This window comes from Durio zibethinus, chromosome 21 (assembly GCF_047325235.1).
Source record: "Durio zibethinus cultivar Kanyao isolate XHJ-2024 chromosome 21, ASM4732523v1, whole genome shotgun sequence".
Taxonomy (NCBI): Eukaryota; Viridiplantae; Streptophyta; class Magnoliopsida; order Malvales; family Malvaceae; genus Durio; species Durio zibethinus.
The window spans coordinates 11102917-11122977 of NC_143182.1; the positions used below are offsets into that span (position 1 = coordinate 11102917).

Genomic DNA, 20061 nt, shown 5'->3' on the forward strand with positions numbered 1-20061 from the left:
AGTTTATGGGTTAGACGATCTAGGATATATTGGCTAATGGTACACATGGGAGAGGGGGAGGATACAGGAAACTAATATTCGAGAAAGGTTGGATTGTGGATTAAGAAACAAGTTATGGTATGACCAATTCTAAGATCATGAAATATAGCATTTGCAAGCGTCGATCTCTGATCATATCCCTATTATGGCAAGCACAAAAAAGAAAAAAAGGGCTTGGGACTAACAGAGTAAATAAGAGAAGGATAAGGTTCGAAGCTATGTGGATGAAAGAAGAGGCTTGCGAGGGAAGGGCGAAAATAGCATGGGAAAATACAAGTTCTTTCCATCTAACCGAAAAACTGGCAAGGGTTAGTGAGGCTGTCAGATAGTGGAATGGTTCTAGCTATGGAGACTTAAATAAGATAATTGCACATCTAAAATATGAGCTAAAGCAACCAAGTGTGGAGCCCCCAACTACAAGAAATTTGGATTGGGCAAATAGTGCAAGGGAAAAGCTTAATAGCTGGCTTGAAAAGGAAGAGGCTTATTGGAAACTAAGGTCGATACAATGGCTTAAAGAAGAGGATATGAATATGGGGTTTTTTCAGACCAGTGCTTCATCCAAGAAAAAGACAAATTTGATCATGGATTTAATGGATGAAAATGACGATTGGTGTGAAGAAAAAGATCGCATTGCACGAATAGCTATTGGATATTTCAAAGGGCTTTTCAAGTCTGATAATGCATCAAACTTTGATGATGTACTGGGAATTGTGGAACCTTGCATTACTGATGAGATGAATAAACTCTTTATTGCAAAATTCAACGAAGAGGAAATCCACAAAGCGGTCAAACAAATGAGTCTAAACAGACTTGGTCCTGACGGTATGTTTATTTTATTTTTTCATAAATATTGGCATGTTGTAGGAAGAGATGTAACCAGTTTTTGTTTGTCTTGTCTTAAGGGGAAATGAACTTATCTGAGATTAATCGAACAAATATTGTCTTAATTCCCAAGATTAAGGAACCCAAATACATATCCCAATTTAGGCCTATCGGCTTATGCAATGTGATCTATAAAATCATCTCTAAAGTTTAGTTGTTGGGCTTAAGATTATTCTCCCTTACTGTATTAGTGAAACACAGAGTGCCTTTGTTCTTGGTAGATTAATTTCTGATAACATTTTAGCTGCCTATGAACTTACACATCATTTGAAGAATAAGAAACATGGGAGAAAGGGTTTCTTTGCTTTAAAGCTCGATATGAGCAAGGCATATGACCGGGTGGAGTGAGTTTCTTAAGAGGCAACAATGGACAGGATGGGGTTTCATTCTAGGTGGATCACTAGTAATGAATTGTGTGAAATCTGTCTCATGTTATTTGTGGTAAATGGAGGGCTCACTAATGAAATATTTCCTGAGAGGGGCTTCTGTTAAAGGTCTTTATGCCATTTTAAAGAAATGCTAGGATCAGGATTGCTACATGGAGTACAGACAAGTCAAAATGGACCTCGAGTTAATCATTTGTTCTTTGTGGATGACAGCCTCCTATTCGTAATGGCTAATAAAGATGAGAGCGAGAAATTGATGGATGTTCTAAAGTGATATGAAGAGAGCTTGCGTCAAAAAAATATATCTCGACAAATTAACCATTTTCTTTAGTAGCAACATCGGAGAAGAACAAAGGGAGGAGATCAAGAGCATGTTTAGAGTGAATGAGACAATAAATGTAGAAAAGTACTTAGGTTTGCCTGCAATGGAGAGGAGAGATAGGAGAATGGCTTTTAGGGACCTAAAGGACCGAATAAGGCAAGGATGAATGGAAGATGTCAGAGATTGCTTTCACTAAGAGGAAAGGAGGTCTTCATAAAATCCAGTCTTCAATCAATTCCTACCTATACAATGAGCTGCTCTCTTCTTCCAAAAACACTGAGAGAAGAGATTACTAGACTGTTCAATAATTATTAGTGGAAAAACAATAAGGAGTCAAGAGGAATACATTGGCAGAATTGGAATGAAATGACAAAGGTAAAAAAAGAGAGAGGTATGGGCTTTAGAGAGATGGGGGAGTTCAACAAGGCTCATTTAGCAAAACAAGGGTAGATGATTCTAACAAATCCTGACACTCTAGCTCATAGAATCTTGAAAGACAAATACTTCCCAAATGTTTCTTTTCTTGACTCCAATATAGGATCACACCCCTCATTCACGTGGACTAGCATATCGACAACTAAGGCAGTTTTACAGTAAGGCCTAAGGTGGCGAATGGGTAATGGTTGATCAATTAGAGTTTGGACTAATAAGTGGATTCTAGCCTCCCCTATGTTTACGCCTCAATCACTTAGAAACCATAACGATTAGACAACACTGGTAGACTTAATTGAGGAGAATATCTGCATGTGGAAATGGAACGCGATACACTATGTTTTCAAGAGAGGAAGCAGAAGCAATATGTGCGATCCCCTTTAGCAAACTAGACAAGCCGAACACTTTAGTGTGGCATTTTGATAATAAGGGAGAGTATACAGTGCGAAGTGATTACAAGCTGTTGTGTAAACTGTCACTGGAGGATCGATTTGCAGAAGAAAACAACGAAGACATAAAGGGAAGGCAGAAAGTATGGACAATGATTTGGGATGCACAAGTGCTAACAAAAATTAAGGTTATAACATGAGAAGTGGGGAAGGGTTTTCTTCTTGTAATGACAAACCTGGCAAAGAGGAGAATACCAGTGGAGGTTATGTGCCAGAGGTGCAATCAAAACCTTGTAACAATCCTACCTGCAGTAAAAGCGTGTCATTGGGCAAAAGGAGGAGGCCGGGAAAAATTAAGTTTCCAGTGGAGCGGGGAAGAAAATGGAAATTGTTTGTATTGGTTCTCCGAGGTAATCCCTAATGCCACGAGCGAGAAACTGCAGATTTTCATGGTTGGGCTGTGGACAATTTGGAATGCTAGGAACCATGAATACCATGGGGAAAAGAGGAGGGAACCACAAAATGCACATACCTTTACAAGGAAGTCGGTGGAGGAATTTAACAGGGTACACTAGAAATAAATGGGAATGAGTATTGTGGAAACAGGGCATTGGAGACCTTCTAGAAGAGGTACCACCAAAGTGAATTTTGATGGAGCCGTGGATAAGGCAAAAAGGAAATGAGGGATAGGGGTGATTATTAAGGACAAGGAAGGTAAAGTACTGGGAGCCCATAGTGATAGATTACCTTGGATGACAGACTCTTTCGCAGTGGAAGCTGTAGCAGCAGTGCGTGCCATGGATTTTGCAAAGGAGATGGGAATAAGAAACGTTGAGCTCGAAGGAGATGCATTGAGGATCATCAACAAGCTCCGATCATGGACTAAAGATATGTTCCTATAGGATTAATAATTGAAGAAGCAAAACAGAAAACGGGAGAATTGCATGGATGTAAAGCACAACATATTAGAAGAACAGGAAATGCCACTGCACACAGATTGGTAGTACATGGATTGGAGTTAGATGAAGAATTGTACTGGGTTGAGGACTACGCTGCTTTCATGCATGAGATTATTGTAACTAATTCAAATATGAATTATGAGTAAATGAATATGCATTTTCTTTTAAAAAAATGCAATATAAAAATAAAATTAGAATAAAATTGAAAATTATGGAATATTAGAAGTCAAATATGTGTGTCTTTCTTATAAGTGAAACTTAATTACAACTTTTTGTTGACAAGTATTTTGAGATATACATGGATTTGAGAATAATTTAGTATTTTGATAATAGTAAATAATAATTTTTTTGTAATCTTTTAAGATTATTAGATTAAATTATTAAATCTTTTAATATTAATAAGAACTTTTAATTTGTTAAGATTGTTAATGTGATTGAACTATTATATTATATGCTAACTTTTATCAAAATTTTTAATTAATATTCAATAATTATTAAATTTAACTGAGCAATTTTGATATTTTGAAAAGAGTACATTTTTTTTGTAATTTTTTTAAATTTTTAATAAAATTGAATTATTAAAAGTTCTTAATATTATTACAAGCTTTTAATTTTTTAAGATTGGTAGCCGGATTGAATATCAACTATATATCAACTTTTATAAAAGTTTTTTAATATTTAATAATTATCAAATTTAAGTGAGTAATTTTAATTTTGACAATAATAAATATTTTTGTTTTTCTTTTTAACTTTTAAAGGTTATTAATGAGATTATATTATTAAAAACTCTTAATATTTGCTAAGAGTTTTTAATTTTTCGAGATTAATAGTGGTATTAAAATATTGCATGATATATAAATATTTACTAAATTTTCTATTAACGAAATATTATATAGATCTTGAAACGAAGCGCAAAAAATTATACTAGTAATGTAAAAAATGAAAGATGAAATGTTTAAAAAATTCAACACATAATTATTAGAGTTTGATTTTATAAATAAAATATTTTTTAATTATATATGCATAACTAAAGAATTAACACATAATTCTTCTAAGTAATTTTAAAAAATTTTTAATATATCAATATGTATCATCATCTTATTATCTTTAATTTTAAAATCTAAAAATTTCATTAACAAATTTTTTTTATTTATTAAATAAACTCATAAAAAAAACCTCCACTTAAATATTGATAGTGTCTGCATTTTTTTTTAATTTAAATTTTACCCACAACAGGAACAAAGCGGCAGGCGCTACAGCAAACACATCCAACAGTAAGAACCAAACGGTCCATAAAACCGAGTGATTGCGTGGTCTATTTTTACCCTCACAAAGCCCATGGTGGGTCCCTCTCCTTTTCCCCCCCCTCTCCATTTTCCCTTTTATCGCCAACGCAAGCAAAACCAAAATGTAATACCAAGAAAACGGTAATTAAAACCATGGAAGAAGTCTCAACTGGGACCGAGCCTCGAGTGCCGGCGGCGAAGCCGGACTCTAAGCCATCTTCCTTCGAAGAAGTTCCGCTCCCTCTAGAAGCAGCCGCCACCGCCTCCGCCCCTGCTGCTACTGTTGCCGACGTTGCGGAGATGGACAAGGATTTGTTGTGTCCGATTTGTATGCAAATAATTAAGGACGCATTTCTAACAGCTTGCGGCCACAGCTTTTGCTATATGTGTATTATTACTCATCTTCGAAATAAGAGCGATTGCCCTTGCTGCTCTCAATTTCTCACAAATAATCAGCTTTTCCCTAACTTTTTGCTCGATAAGGTTGGTTTGATTTCCTTTTCTTAGCTCCGACTTTCCATTTAATTCTGTTCCGAAAAGAAATAATAGAATCAATTTCAAAATTATGGTTTTCTAAGCTTCTGTGTATATGATTTATTGAAAATATGGCTTGACTTAGATATGATTGGAATCGTCTATTTACTAGAACGCACCAGCCGTTTTAGATGTCTCGGCTCTTGAAGACTGAAGTTTGTATCTACTGAAGAACTCTTGTTGTACGATTCATAGTTTTATAATTATTTTTGCCCACAGTTTCTCTCTTCTGTCTTATAATTATTTTTCAATGCTTTCTCTGTGTATAAAACTGGCTTGATGCTTTTAGCATTTTATGTACCCAGTAGTTGGGGCTGCAAAGTCTTATCAATTTTTTTTTTTGGAATTTCATATTCCATGATATTCAATTTCTTAGTGTAAAATGCTTAACATTGAACATTTGAAAATTTAGAATACCAGAATAAATGTGGAAACCTTGTCTTGGTTTCATTCCGGCCATCTTAATTGGCTGCATGGTTTCATAAATATTGTAGTTGTGATCGTGTAACTTTAAGATAATTTGTATCTTGAAATGGTCTACTTCTACTCCGGAATGCAGCTTATGGTTACGATTTCTCTGTGCCACATTTGTAGCTTTTGAAGAAGACTTCAGCTCGTCAAATATCAAAAACTGCATCCCCTGTGGAACAGTTTTGTCAGGCGTTACAACAGGTTTGTTACCATTCAACCAGTTTCCTTAATAGTATTTACCATTCAACCAAAATCTTGCTGGTTTAGATTGTTCCAAAGCTGAATTTATTTCATGTTCTGACATAGCTTTAATCATCATATTTTAATGTTAGTGACACATTCTTTCCACATAAGACTCTGAATTGGTGACAGTGGATGGAAATATGCTAGTTGTAGGACAAAATTATTTGTAAGACTTTATTTTATATTTTATGGGTTTAATTGTAATTTTGACATACAGTTAGGCTGTTTAGATTGTTTAGGTTATTTTATACTAATTAGTATTAATTTATTTTCCAAGTATTAGAATTTAAGGGTTATATAAGGTATTTTGTGTTCTATTGGGGTTTAGGGTTTAGTTGAGATTTGTATATTAGATATTTAAGAATTTTTTATTAACATTTTAGATTGTTTCTTGATTTTTTTTTTTTATTTCAAAGTATTTGTTCTACATCAATGGGTTTGTGTCTCACAATTATTCTTACTTTCTCTTGCTAAAGAAGTATTTGTCGATTAAGAGCCACTTTTCTTAATCAACCATACTGGTAAATGATAGTCAATTCATGTTTATATTTAAAGTATTATCTTTGTTGATAGCAGTCAATATAAAATTGATGGGATGATATATTTATATTTTGAGGAACTCATGCATTTGTGAATCTAATCCAAGTTTCTGGGGGAGGGGAGGGGGGGTTATTTGCAAATTATGTCTCTCTCACACACACTTATGCTCACACCCAACAATAAAATGCATCTTGAGTGCTGCTTTTCTTACCATCTTTTTGGAATGACATGCACAAAGAAGGCTTGCCAAAGTAAGTGCATTAGTTGATTCATTAACTTGCTCTTTCATTCCTTTCAATTTAGTGCTTTACTTGCAGTACATGTACTTATGTTGTGTTTGCTAGGCATAGTGATGCAAGAGGGTAGGAAAAAAATTATCTTATACCATGTTTGGTCGTTATTGAAGTAGCAAATATATAGCAGTTATTAGATAACTATGTTCATAGTTTGAAACTTCTAATTAGATTTTGTTATCAATTTTTCCTAATTGTTTTACATGTTCAATTTTTTTCCTAATTGTCTTCTTCAAATGGAGCAGTAGGAGATGATCTCTTAGTTTCTTATATTTAAGCATTTTTTCCCAACTAAATATGATTCTTTTGTGTTCTGGAATCAGGGTTATGAAATTACAATTAAGGAACTGGACAACCTTTTGTCTCTCCTTGCAGAGAAGAAAAGAAAAATGGAACAGGAAGAAGCTGAGAGAAATATGCAAATACTGTTGGATTTCTTACACTGCTTACGGAAGCAAAAAGTTGATGAGCTGAATGAGGTTGTTTACTTGTTCTTTAAGCCACATTTTATTTCTTTTTACTAATTTTTGTGCCATCATCCCGTTCTACCCAATTCTTGCTTCAATTTGAGTGATCAAATGTTGTGTGCCTTGTTTTCTTCCCTTTTCATATATATTTCAGAGTTGTGATATTTGTTCCTCAGTGTCTCTTGCGTATTCCCTTGGCTTTGAAATTAGTTTTCTCTAAGTTTAATTTAACAATTCGGTGCACACATATTGGTACAAATAGCTACATTAATTGATAATTTCTTTTTATCTTTTTTTACTAAAAGGATTCTTTTCTTTTTTGTAGGTACAAGCTGATCTTCAGTTTATTAAAGAGGACCTAAATTCTGTTGAGAGACATAGAATAGATTTGTATCGTGCAAGAGATAGATACTCCATGAAATTGCGGATGCTTGGAGATGATTCTAGCACAAGAAAGCCATGGTCTTCATCCGTAGACAGGAACAGTAGTGGAATTGTCTCTAGTTCTCTTAATGTCAGAGGAGGGATGTCTGCAGGGAATCTTCAAAACAAGAAAATAGATGTAAAGGCACAGGTGAGTGGCCATGGTCCTCAGAGAAAAGATGCCTTAAGTGGAGCAGACTCACAAGGTTTCAATCAATCAGGTCTCACTGTTGCAAGAAAAAAGCGGGTTCATGCCCAGGTTTGTGATTTTAGAAGGTTTGAGTGGCAAATTTTTGTTTGATATGTGTTTTAATCTTATATAGTTGTCAATAGTGAGAAATGAGTTTAAGACACAAGTTCCACTCAGTCAGTGCAGAAATTTAAAATAAGAAAAGGGCCAAAAACCTACTAATCATTAACATTAACACTTCTGCTCGGCTTGATTAAACCTTATCTAAACCAGTTGGAATTTGCTGCATGTATTTTTCTGTTGCCGCACAGAGCACAGTGAATCACAAAAAAAGACCGCTGTGGCCATACTTTAATAGCACCTTTCTTACAATTGGGACTTGTATGATTGGTTTGTGACAGCATGTTACAATATCATGGATATGTGGCTTGCCATTTACAGATAGATGCTCAAGCTAGCAACCTTGCAGGATTAGATTTGGAGAACGGTTTGCCATTGAGTGGTTTTGTTGTCAATAGGTTGAGCCTGACAATTGGCAGAATTAACTTCAACCCTCTGGAACAAGTGTTCTAATTGGTTTATTGCGCTTTCGACTTTTGTCTGGAGATGTCATTTATAGTTGACTCTGCTCAAATCAATAAAATATTATTGATTCATTATTTTTTTCATGCCTAAATTCAGTTTCATTTTTCACCTTTGGTTACAGTTCAATGACCTACAAGAGTGTTACCTGCAAAAGCGACGTCAGTTTGCTAACCAACTGCATATTAAGCAAGAAAGTGATAAAAATGTCATTCATAGAGAGGGTTATAATGCAGGTCTTGCGGATTTTCAGTCTGTACTGAGTACTTTTACCCAATACAGGTATCAATATCAATTTTCAATTCTGCAGTGGATAAGTTGATATTAACACCTTCCATCCCTTTTTCTCTCTTTTTCCTTTCCTCTTTGTAGATGCAATTTATCATCAGTTTTCTTTTTGATTTCTATCTACCAGTCGACTTAGAGTCATTGCTGAGCTGAGGCTTGGAGATCTCTTTCATTCAGCCAATATAGTATCAAGGTGAATAATTTATACTGCATATGAATGTTGGTTATATTGATTTGAAATTGTAGAACAATGTATTTTTCTGTTATGCTGCACATTGCTGTTAAAAATGGAATTGAATATCAAGTTTGTCCATAATAGGATTTGGCACTTTTGTTTAATACTAGTAAAAGTTTCAAATCAAACTGATTTTGATCAGCTTTTCGGAAATCAGTACTTAATTTAACTGAAACTGCTCACTAACATGTGAAGCTCACTAATCAATGATTTGATTCACTTTTTTCTGAACAACTTTTATTTGTTTGTATCTTTTACATATTATTATGTAATCTGGATGTGTAAAATTTGGTACCAAAGTAGAACTATGTAGGGTTAATTATTTATTTGACCCTGTACTGTCACTTTTGTCAGTTTGGAACTTAAAGAATAAAAATTCACAATTAAGCACCTAAACTTACATTCTGTCAATTATTTTGGCTCTTTGGATTAACACCTATAGTCAACTTGTTAATGTGGCATGACCAACCTATAAAATCATGACACATTATAAAAAGGTTAAATCATTGATGGATCCATCGCCATGTTAGAATGAAGAGAAAAGATTTCAAAGAAAGGATTTTTTTATTTTTTTCCAAAAAAGGAAAAATATGAAAAATTTTATAAAAATTACAAAAAATTCAAAATAAAAAGAAAATAAATAAAAGTTGGAAAAAATAAAAAATGTTTAAAAATATGAAAAATACAAAAAACAATTCAAAATTAAAATGCTTAAAATTTTGGGATTTTTAAAAATTCAAAATATTGAAAACTTAAAAAATAAAAAAATTAGGAAATGATTTTTTATAAAAAAAATTAAAATTAATGCTTTAAAAAATTCTAGAAATTTTCTTAAAAAATTCAAAATATTGAAAACTTTTAAAAAATTAAAATGTGATTTTTAAAAAAAATAAAAATTCATAAAAAAAGAAAAATTTTAAAAAAAATGATAAGAGGGAATTATGGAGAGGGGGAGGAAGGGAAGCAAAAGGAGAAGGAGAGGGGATGGGGAAGATGGGTCTTGATCGGCCTAGGTTGGTCGATAGGCACCAACTGCAGCACCCCTTCCCCTCCCTCTCTGTCTCTCCCCAATTTAACTTTTTTTTTTCAAAAATAAAAAATCCAAATAATTTTTTCTGATTTTCCTTTTTATATTTCAATTTTAAAAATGAACTGGCATTTTTTTTGCCATGTGTCATTATTTTATTGGGTGATCTTGCCGCACCAACCAATTGATCGATGATGTTAGTCCTAAGGACCAAAGTGCTTGACATAATATAAGTTCAGGTATCTAATTGCGAATTTTTATTCTCTACTTACCAATATTAAAAAACTGACATATTATAGGGCCAAATGAGTATTTAACCAAACCATATTGTCTAGAATGTATAAATGATCATCAAGCTGAAACTATAAGTAATCATCAAGCTGAAGCTATGTGCTTGTTTTATGGGTCCAACACTCCTCCTTTCCCTTTCCCTTCTTCAAACACTGTCATGTGCTTTTAAGAAAATCATTCATCAACAATAGAGTGGATCAATTTTGTGCCATTTTTTTTCTCTTTACTGCAATTTCTCTCCATGATGATCCTAACAGAGCACATTCTACTTCTAAGTTCTACCAGGCCATGAAGTAGATTTATATAATATTCAATGCATAATATGTTTTGCTTTTCCAAAAGTATAATGATTAATCTGGCAGAACAGCTATAAAGTAAAGCTGCATTATTCATATCTTCACTTTCTTTCCAAGTTCAAATTATGATTTGTATGTATAAATTCCCTTTTGTAACATTTTTCTTCTTTACAAATAGGAATATGATCACAATTACATAGGATTATGTTTTGTACAACAGTCCTTTCTGATAGAAAATGATCCTAAGATCCTGAATGGGTCCTGGTCAGGATCACAAATCCCAAGTTTGTTTAGAAAGAGCAGATTTTTAATTGTATTAATGTCTGCATTTTCTCTGTATGATAATAATTGATAGAGCCCTCATTGGCCGCTGAGCCAAGATCTTGTGCGTTGGAAGTTTGGAAATTGCAATTCACGACCATGGACCAGAATCCAAAATACGTGTATATAGTTATTATGTCTACGAAGAGCTGGCAGTAATCCATGCTACCTCTTGTTAAACTTAAGGAAATTGATGGGGTAATAATCTTAAGTACTATTTATGTGCCTAAAGAGGAGCACAAATGAATATTATTCATGAAAGAAAGTATCTCCAAAATACAGGCATCCCCACCCCCCCACCCCCAACAAATCAGAGGCTGGCCACCATTGTTAGGGATTATCCAGGATCTTCAGAATTCATCTATTTCTCTCAGGAAAGCCTGTTTTCACTTTCATCAAAATATTGAGTTTCTGAAACAAAGCAGTGGGTATTTGCCTTCTGGATTAGGAAGCTTAGTTCTCTGTGAATCTTGTTATTTTTCTTGCAAACAAATCAACTCCTGTGTTTAGTTGCTAAAACTGTGTACATTTGCATGTGTGCATATTTTTTTTATCTTCATTCCTGATTAGGCATGCTGAAAATATTTTGAATGGATCATGGTGATTGCAGCATAGAATTTGATCGCGATGATGAGTTGTTTGCTACTGCTGGAGTGTCTCGACGCATTAAGGTTTTCGATTTCTCTATGGTAAGATCCTGAATTTCTGGCACCTTTGACAATTGGTTTTAGCTGCCATTATCGTTGGCACAATTGACAAAGAGATTGTACTATGGCATACTGCTGTTCTCCCATCCATTTTTTTTTTAAATATATATGCTGGTGTGAGCATGTTCTAGGGGATGGCTTTTCTGTACGTCTGATAACCATTTTTATTCTTGGGTAGTCTTACACCTAATGTGGTTGTTAGCTCTAGTATTGATTTGTAAAAACCTTGTTAAGGAGGCTTGTATTTTGTTTTTTAAATTGGTCATATGATAGCACTGGATCTGCACGTTGACAAAGTTCACAGTTAATAATTTGTTACTTTTCCTTTCAATCTTTAGCTATACCACCTCTCATTGACTGCATTTGTCTACCAGGTCCTAAACGAACCAGAAGATGTACACTGTCCTGTTGTGGAGATGTCCACACGTTCTAAACTTAGTTGCTTGAGTTGGAACAAGTATTCGAAGAATCATATAGCTAGTAGTGATTACGAGGGGATAGTAACCGTGTGGGATGTAACAACTTGTCAGGTAATGAGGAATTGTTATGGTTGACAATATTGTCATATACTTGGACTTTCTTGTTATATTTTTCATATCAAATGGCAGTTTTACGTGCTGATCTCATCCTTATCATTTTGTATTTCAATTATTGTTTTAATCTCTTTGGCAGAGTCTGATGGAATATGAGGAACATGAGAAACGAGCATGGAGTGTCGATTTCTCACGGACGGAACCCTCAATGCTTGTGTCTGGTAGTGATGACTGCAAGGTGTGCTAACATATCCCATATCCTGAACTGAGTGTTCTGTCTTTGCTTAAACGATTTATAATGTGTTATCATTGCATCTTTGATGGAGAGAATGAGGAGATAACCATGCATTATCTCCATGTAGGGCAGGCAATTCATGTTAGCAAGTTTTAATCTTGTTGTGTCAAGGCAAGGGTATAACAGATAAATGGGTCGACACTTACATGATACAATTAATTAATCTTGTCAAGGCTCTTGACATGAACATGATACAATTATACGAGTTAACGACATGACACTGTTAATATGTTTAACTATTATGTCTTGTACACAATACAACATAATTAATCTATTTAAATATGATTAACTTATTAACCTGTTTAAATAGGATTAACATGTTATATGTTTTAAATATTAATAATTTAATGAATAAGTTTAAATGGGTTTGAGTTAGGTGGGTTAACTTGTTAATACGATTAATTAGACTTGTCTAAATGGGTTAGGCAGGTAAACCCACATAAAACACAAAATTCTTGTGGCATAAACGGTTTGATGTGAACATGATTAAAAAAAAGCCAAACCCGCTGAACTCTGGCTTGTATTCATGTATGTTAGTGGGTCATGTTCAAAATTGCCAGATCTATCTCCATCCGTGAGGATTTAAGGTTTGCTGTATGTACTGAATTTTACATTCTTTAATTGGTCTGTTATGATGTATGCTAGACCTAGGAACTGAATGGTGGTTGTTTTGGCGTTTAATATGTAATGTTTGGAAAAATCTACCTTTGCTTTCCAACCTTATGTCCATGTTTTTGACATTTTTATGTTATCCTATATTAAGATTTTAGGTGGCAAAGACAGAATATAATTAGGAAGATAATAGGAACAGTTTCAGCTGTTAATTATTTGGGCTTATGTTTGTGTTGTATGGCTGCATCCTAAAAAAGCTATTAAGCAATATGTAGGCTTGGCCATCTTTGTGCTGTTATTTGTATCCTAGAAATTTACAGCTCCTTTGTCCTTCCACTCAATGACTCATGGCTTATAGAAATGCAGGTGAAATGAACATCAATGTTAAAATGTGAATGTACTTGCCTGGTTGGAAATAGTACAATTTTTATTTCCTGATAGGACAAATGTTACAGTCAAGCACAATGTGCAGTTGTCTACTTCTTCTGTGCCTCAATGTTTAGTACTGATCCACCTGTTTCTTAGGTTTGGTGGATAAGCTCAAATTCATAGTTTTATTTGCTTTCAGCTTTCACCATTAGTGAGGGAAAGTTCATTGTTGACTGGTCATATCATGGATGTGTTTTTTGTTAAAACCAGGTGAAAGTTTGGTGCACAAAGCAGGAGGCCAGCGTTCTTAATATTGACATGAAAGCAAATATATGTTGCGTCAAGTATAATCCTGGATCTAGCAATTACATTGCGGTATGTGCATGGAATTATATATTTTTAAAAATGTGTGCTGTAACTCCTTGCAGTTGATATGATACTTGATCATTTCAGAGCAGTTCTTGTTCTATTCTTGTATGCTAATTGCAGTGCAGTGTGATGAACCATGTCTGTTCTGAAATTCTGATGTAGACGACCATTATTCCTAGTTACTTGTGTCTGCATTTGCTTGTGTGCTGATTCATCAAATATTTTGGATTGCCTTTGGTGATGGGAAAAGCATATTGTGGATTCATTAAAGGCTTGTTTGGTTTTGAAAGAAGTTTTATGCTTTCCTTCAAGTTCTCTGATTTGCTTTTCAAAAATTTTATATAGAAAATGCAACTAATTTTGAGGTTGAAAAATATTCTTTTTGGGAGATGGAAAAGTCAACAAAAAAAGAGAAATATCTTTAGTGTAGTTTGGTTTTAATTTAATGGGAAGGCTAATAGAATTTGAAAACCATCTTTTCTAATTTTTGAAAAACTGAGAAAACGATCATTAGTTGATTCAATTTTAAAATGTATGAAAATTTGTGTTTGGCAAAAAAAGAAACTAGAAATCCTTCTAAAAATGCATTTTCTTTCCTTCTTTTTCTTTGAAATTTTTTAGGAAAATGGGAAGATTTTTCTGAAATTAAATGCACCTTTAATGTTTGTAACTGCATTGAGTAATCCTGGCATAGATTTAATTCTTCAGTATCTTAAGAAAGCTACTTTCCATTCACGAGGCCAGTTTTGAAGAAGTATGTTGAAATTTGAAATCACTTTATATGCAAATTTTCCTTTAGTACTAACTGCTTTTATTAATCTTGCTCGCTTGGGCATTCTAAATTGGTACTATTTCTTTTATGTGGGAAAAAGAACTGAAAACTATGAAACTTTGTGGGCTTATGCAGGTTGGTTCGGCAGACCATCATATCCACTATTATGATTTAAGAAACATCAGTAGTCCACTTCATGTGTTCAGTGGGCACAAGAAAGCTGTTTCGTATGTGAAATTCTTGTCTGAAAATGAACTTGCTTCTGCATCTACAGACAGCACATTGAGGTTATGGGATGTAAAGGAGAATTTGCCAGTGAGTAATATTTTTATATTGATTCAGTATTCCACAATTATGCCTTAACCCCAGATACTTTTTTTCATTTTGCTCTTATTGCTTTAAGTTCAAAAGTTCAAGTCTCTAGATTGATGCATTCAATAATAAGGCTTCTCAAAAAGCAGTGAAACTGGACCAACCACACACCGTGAGAAGTCAGTTTGAGAAATTTATAATGTAACATGTCATGAATAATTTGCTTTATATGCTTGCCTCTTAAACTTCCAAATTTCAGAGTTTCTAAACAAAATTGAACTAATTGAGTTGTGTTAAGCTATTCATAAGTATCCTGTTGCAGTTGAAATACTCGTTTCTTGTTTTATAAATCATACAGAATTTGATACTAGAAATTGAGGACAAGAATTTGAACATTGGAGGAGTTAAGAAAAGGTCTCCAACAATTAAAGATTAGTCCTTGCAGTGTTCATTTGTGATCTTTTTTATCAAAGTGATGTTAATGCTTTTCTTTTTCAAATTTTCGTTTGTTTCATATTGGCTTTTTTTGTTGGGACAAGAGTGGTGAGTGCTGTTCCGAATAGCTTCTATGGTGTTATTATGGAGTCGTAAACTAAAGCAATTTATTTTATGTAATGAATTTTGGAATAGGAAGAGTGTCTTCTGCTTAGATTGATTTAATAAACTAATTGTTTTGTATTTTGGGATCTTTTCATCTAACTCGATACCATCTGGTTCACTTGCAGCTTCATACTTTTAAAGGCCATACGAACGAGAAGAATTTCGTGGGCCTCACTGTAAACAGGGAATATATTGCATGTGGAAGTGAAACAAATGATGTCTATGTGTACCATAAGGTCAGGAACACAACAAACTGATGATCTTCATCTCTTTTAAATTCTTAGTGGAAACAAACTAAAGAGTTGGTGTCGATTTTGCAGGAAATCTCCAAACCCGTAACGTGGCATAGATTTGGTTCACAGGACATGGATGATGCAGATGAAGAAGCTGGATCACACTTCATCAGCGCGGTATGTTGGAAGAGTGATAGCCCTACAATGCTAGCTGCTAACAGCCAGGGAACAATAAAAGTGCTTGTCCTTGCGGCTTGATAAAATTGAAAAAGATTTTAAGAGATGAAAGAGAAAATTAATGGCGATGAATCGGTCACTCCTGCCTTTACATTTTGTTTTGGTATCAATTGTATATATATCAAAAGTGAAAGTTTTTGAGGCCACTGTTCTGAAAATTCTACCGACTGTATGACTCTAATCCCCAGGTGTCTAGCATACTGTAATGGATTCAGCTAATTAAAAGATGAATGACTTAAAATAAACATTTAGCCAATCCTAAGCTGTTATTGGTCTCGAATTTAATCGAGTTAAGTTTTAGATTTTTCAATATTAATGTTGACACGATTAATGATATTGATAACGCCAATCAACATGAAATGTTGTTCACAGGCTGATAAATTTGATTGGGATGTCAAGATATGGTCTCATTATTTGGGACTAATGTACATATATTTAACAAGACGGATGAAAAGAAGAGAAAGAAGTGGGAACTGACTTTTTTCTTCTGTAATTAATTGCAAATCCAAGTCTGGATCGTAAATGTTCATTTCTCAAGCAAACAGTTTTCAATTTCGTTTTGCTCTTCCAAATAAACAAGACTTATTGATAAACCAAAACATGGAAGAATGTTTTACAGGTTTTTTATTTGTTGGTTTTAAATAAGGTTGTAATATCTTAAATCAAATAATATAAAAAGTATTTATTAACGAGTAACAATTATTATTCTTTTTTATCGAGTTTTTAGTTTGGATTCCATAGGATTTTTTTGGCTCCAGTTGGTTCCATTTTGCATGCCCTTCTCATTTCTCGTCAATACGTACTTAATTAATTTGAAACTTAATTTCATAGCATATGTGAAGAAGAATAATTAGCGTTCTCTTCTTCTCTTGGTGCTTTATGATATTCAAAAGGTAAGAACGTACTTATAGTAATTGGAAGATATATAGCAACGTTGGAACTGCAAGAATGTGGCAGAACTAAAAATGAAAAGCAACTAGAATATCAGTGCAGGTAATTAAGTACATATTATTCGAACAACCACATACTTCAATTTCGTAAAGGAGAGGACAAGTTCACACAAAATATATCCGCATAAACGAAACAAACGTTGTAAGCATTAAGTAAACTCAAAAGAGAAAAAAAAAAAAAAAAACAACTCTGAACCCCAGCTAGGCTAAAGAAAGATGAGATCAGATAAAGTTAAAAGGAAGGAGAAGATACGTCTCAAGAGGGATAGAATATCAAGGACTCCCAAGAACCCTTTATGTAACTCTTGTGCTTAGAGTCTCTTGATGATTAAAAAATGACCGAGAGTAATGTCGCCTTGCTTACGGACTTGCAAGGTCAAGAAAACTCAAACGATCATTGAAAGATTCAAAGAAAAAAAGAAAAAACATAAGAAGAATAAGCTCAGGAGAGATATCGCCAGGGACTCTATAACAAGACATCTACTTTTCTTAAGCTGTGATTTTGACCTGCTGGACGAACTGTGATCAGGTCCTCGACCAAGAGTGCCACTGGCCGTTGTTGAGCCATGGATAGGAGCTTATGGCCCAGAAAGCAAATGAAGAAGGGTTAGGACTTTGGACTGATCAGAAGAAGATGGCTATGGTAGAACAGAGCCACGAAAGATGAGAAAAGGCTCCTTAGCTTTACCTATTTATATACAGTCCCTGACCTGTGTCCCATAAGTTTATCAAAGTAATAACGATGGATTTGATTGATATATCGTTTTCTAACAACACAAAGACAGGATGGATTGATAATAAGTGTTTTTTCTCTTAGTAAATGCTCCCTTTCTTTTTTTCAATGTTCCTTTGACTATATCAATTTTCATAGTTTAAACTTTATTTTTTTTCATTTTTATCAGCACAAAAATTCATTCACTTGCACAAAACTTGCACAAAAAAAATGAAACTTAATCTCAATGTTCCTACTTGCTTAGGTGTAAGTTTAGGGTTAGTCCAAAGATTTTTTTTGCTTAATCAAGATTCAAAAAATATTCTGAAAATAAAATCTTAAATACATATGAGAGTATCTTTTTTAAAATTATTGGAAAAAATTAAGTTGAAATAAATCTTGAGATACTTTGAAACTAATTATAAAATTTAAAAAATTGGAAAAATCATAAATTGGAATTAGTTAGTGTATAAAAAAGTTGGAAAAATAATAAAAAGAAATTAGTTAGTGAATCATAATTTAATTTTGTTGACAATACCGGAAATGACAACTGAGACATGCAACAAGAATTCCTAATGGAGCAAAGCACCACCCAGCAATCAGTATTAATTATTATCTTTCTTATATCTGATATCTCAAAATTCGTCTCTGCCTGCTGGGAAACAGAAAAGAAAGAGAAATAACATAAACAAAACCCTAGGAGCTTAGCTACAAAAGGGACAGTCGCAGCAACGTTCCACTTTATTTGACCGTCCGTTTTGTCCCTCTCTGCATTTTCCAAACTCGTATAAAAAAACAATACAAAGGCAAAGCCAGCCCTAATTCCCATGTCCTATGTATTAACTGCGCAGTCTCAGAATTAGGAGGTTTTGCATTGTTAGGTCAATCTCAGATGGCCCCCTCTTATTTATTACCAATGTCACATGCCCTCTCGGAATCCATTTATGGCCATGCCAGGCAGGGGCAGGAATGTCAAATATATATAAAATATGATACAAAGTTTTTTTTTTTATTTTATTAAATTTAAATATAATTTTTTGTTTAAATTTTAAACTACATAATTTTAATGTATTTTTATATTATATTGTATCATATTTAAAATTATTAGATGTATTATCAAACAATTCTAATTACTTAAATATTTTCGGGTAAGGTCAGATTTTCAGGTTCAATCACGATACATGGCCACAACTAATACGATGGTTCAGCAAGTAGGTTTTAGCTGACCCCTACTTCTTTAATTTTTGTCCTCCCGTGGGGCATCTGTTATTTTGTGCTTGCTATATCAACCTTATACATATATTAAGCCTAAATTTTTATGCAAGGGTGAAGGGTAAAAAAAAAATTACAGTGATTATTAATTGTTTATAAAAAGATAAAAAAAGAAAAGTAGTAGTAGCAGTAAATAGTTGGTAATTAAGTTGGGTCAAGATTAATGTTAATGCAGAGTGTAGTAGGGAGTTGGGGGGGGGGGGGGGGGGGCGCTGCATTGAATGTCTGGCAATGGCAGGTTGAGTTGCTATTTTGATGCTACGAATTCTCAGAGAAGCATGTTGTTGCTGCTGTGTGGAGTTAAAACCCTTTTGCATGCATTGAGCGCACCAATTAAGCCACACCAACCAGCCATTTATGAATTGTCATCATGAGCTTCCGTTCCCACGTCAGGGCTATGTCACCCATTTATTACGAAGGGAAAGGGGGTCCACGTTTGATTTATCCTCGTTCCTTCTCACTGGAAATCCTTCATTTTCATCTGCAAACACCCTGAAATTTGCAGCACTGAAACTGAAATGGTTCAAGGCCAGACCAAGCAAAGTGGCACAAATAGCTAAACCAGGCAACGTAGAAGACTTTTTGTCATGAAAATTCGTATGTATTGCTGGTCTCCTAATTGCAAAGTCATACCATCTCTTTCTCATATATTGGGAAATGGGAACAATGTTCTTAGAGATATTAAATGTTGGGTTTGTGACTCATTTCGGTGAAACTGTCATAGCTGTAAGTTCAGTCTAAGGATTCATTTGGATATAACATTGATCTTACTAAGATTAAAAATAAAATAATAATAGAAATAAGATTAGTCATTATATTGATAAGATTAAAATTAATGATGAATATGCATTTAGATATAAATATAAAGATGAAAATAAAAATATATATTTAATAAAAAAAAATTAAAAACATTAGATTAAAATTTATATAATAAAAATTTTAAATTGTTTGTTAATAATATATCAAATAAATAATTTAAATGATTTATTTATTATATAATTATAAAAATTATTTATTATATTAAATTAATAAAATTACTTGATAAACCTAAAATAAAATATTCAAAATTAAAAAAATAAGAAAAACAAAAGTTAAGTTGTAAAGCTATTTTCGTCCTTTTACTATAAAAAAAAGGTTAGAAATAAAAAAAAATACTTATATATATATAGTAAAAAGGGAGAATCTCCAC

At 33.5% G+C, this 20061-nt stretch overlaps 1 protein-coding gene across 1 annotated transcript; it reads left to right on the plus strand.

Moving 5' to 3' along the window:
- Positions 1-4822: 4822 nt before the first annotated feature.
- On the plus strand, positions 4823-16216 carry COP1 (Transducin/WD40 repeat-like superfamily protein). Its single transcript, XM_089749981.1, has 13 exons — positions 4823-5181; positions 5827-5904; positions 7103-7258; positions 7572-7928; positions 8566-8723; positions 8857-8922; positions 11510-11588; positions 11981-12136; positions 12279-12377; positions 13686-13790; positions 14692-14871; positions 15594-15704; positions 15789-16216. The coding sequence occupies exons 1-13, from the start codon at positions 4852-4854 to the stop codon at positions 15957-15959; spliced, it is 2046 nt and encodes a 681-aa protein (XP_089606107.1). The 5' UTR covers positions 4823-4851; the 3' UTR covers positions 15960-16216.
- Positions 16217-20061: the final 3845 nt, after the last annotated feature.

Excerpts from the sequence above, each read along its gene's own strand:
- COP1 (XM_089749981.1), top strand. The coding sequence starts at position 4,852 with ATGGAAGAAGTCTCAACTGGGACCGAGCCTCGAGTGCCGGCGGCGAAG. Across the intron at positions 5,182-5,826 it reads CTAACTTTTTGCTCGATAAG|CTTTTGAAGAAGACTTCAGC; the intron begins GTTGGTTTGATT and ends CCACATTTGTAG. Across the intron at positions 11,589-11,980 it reads AGGTTTTCGATTTCTCTATG|GTCCTAAACGAACCAGAAGA; the intron begins GTAAGATCCTGA and ends TTTGTCTACCAG.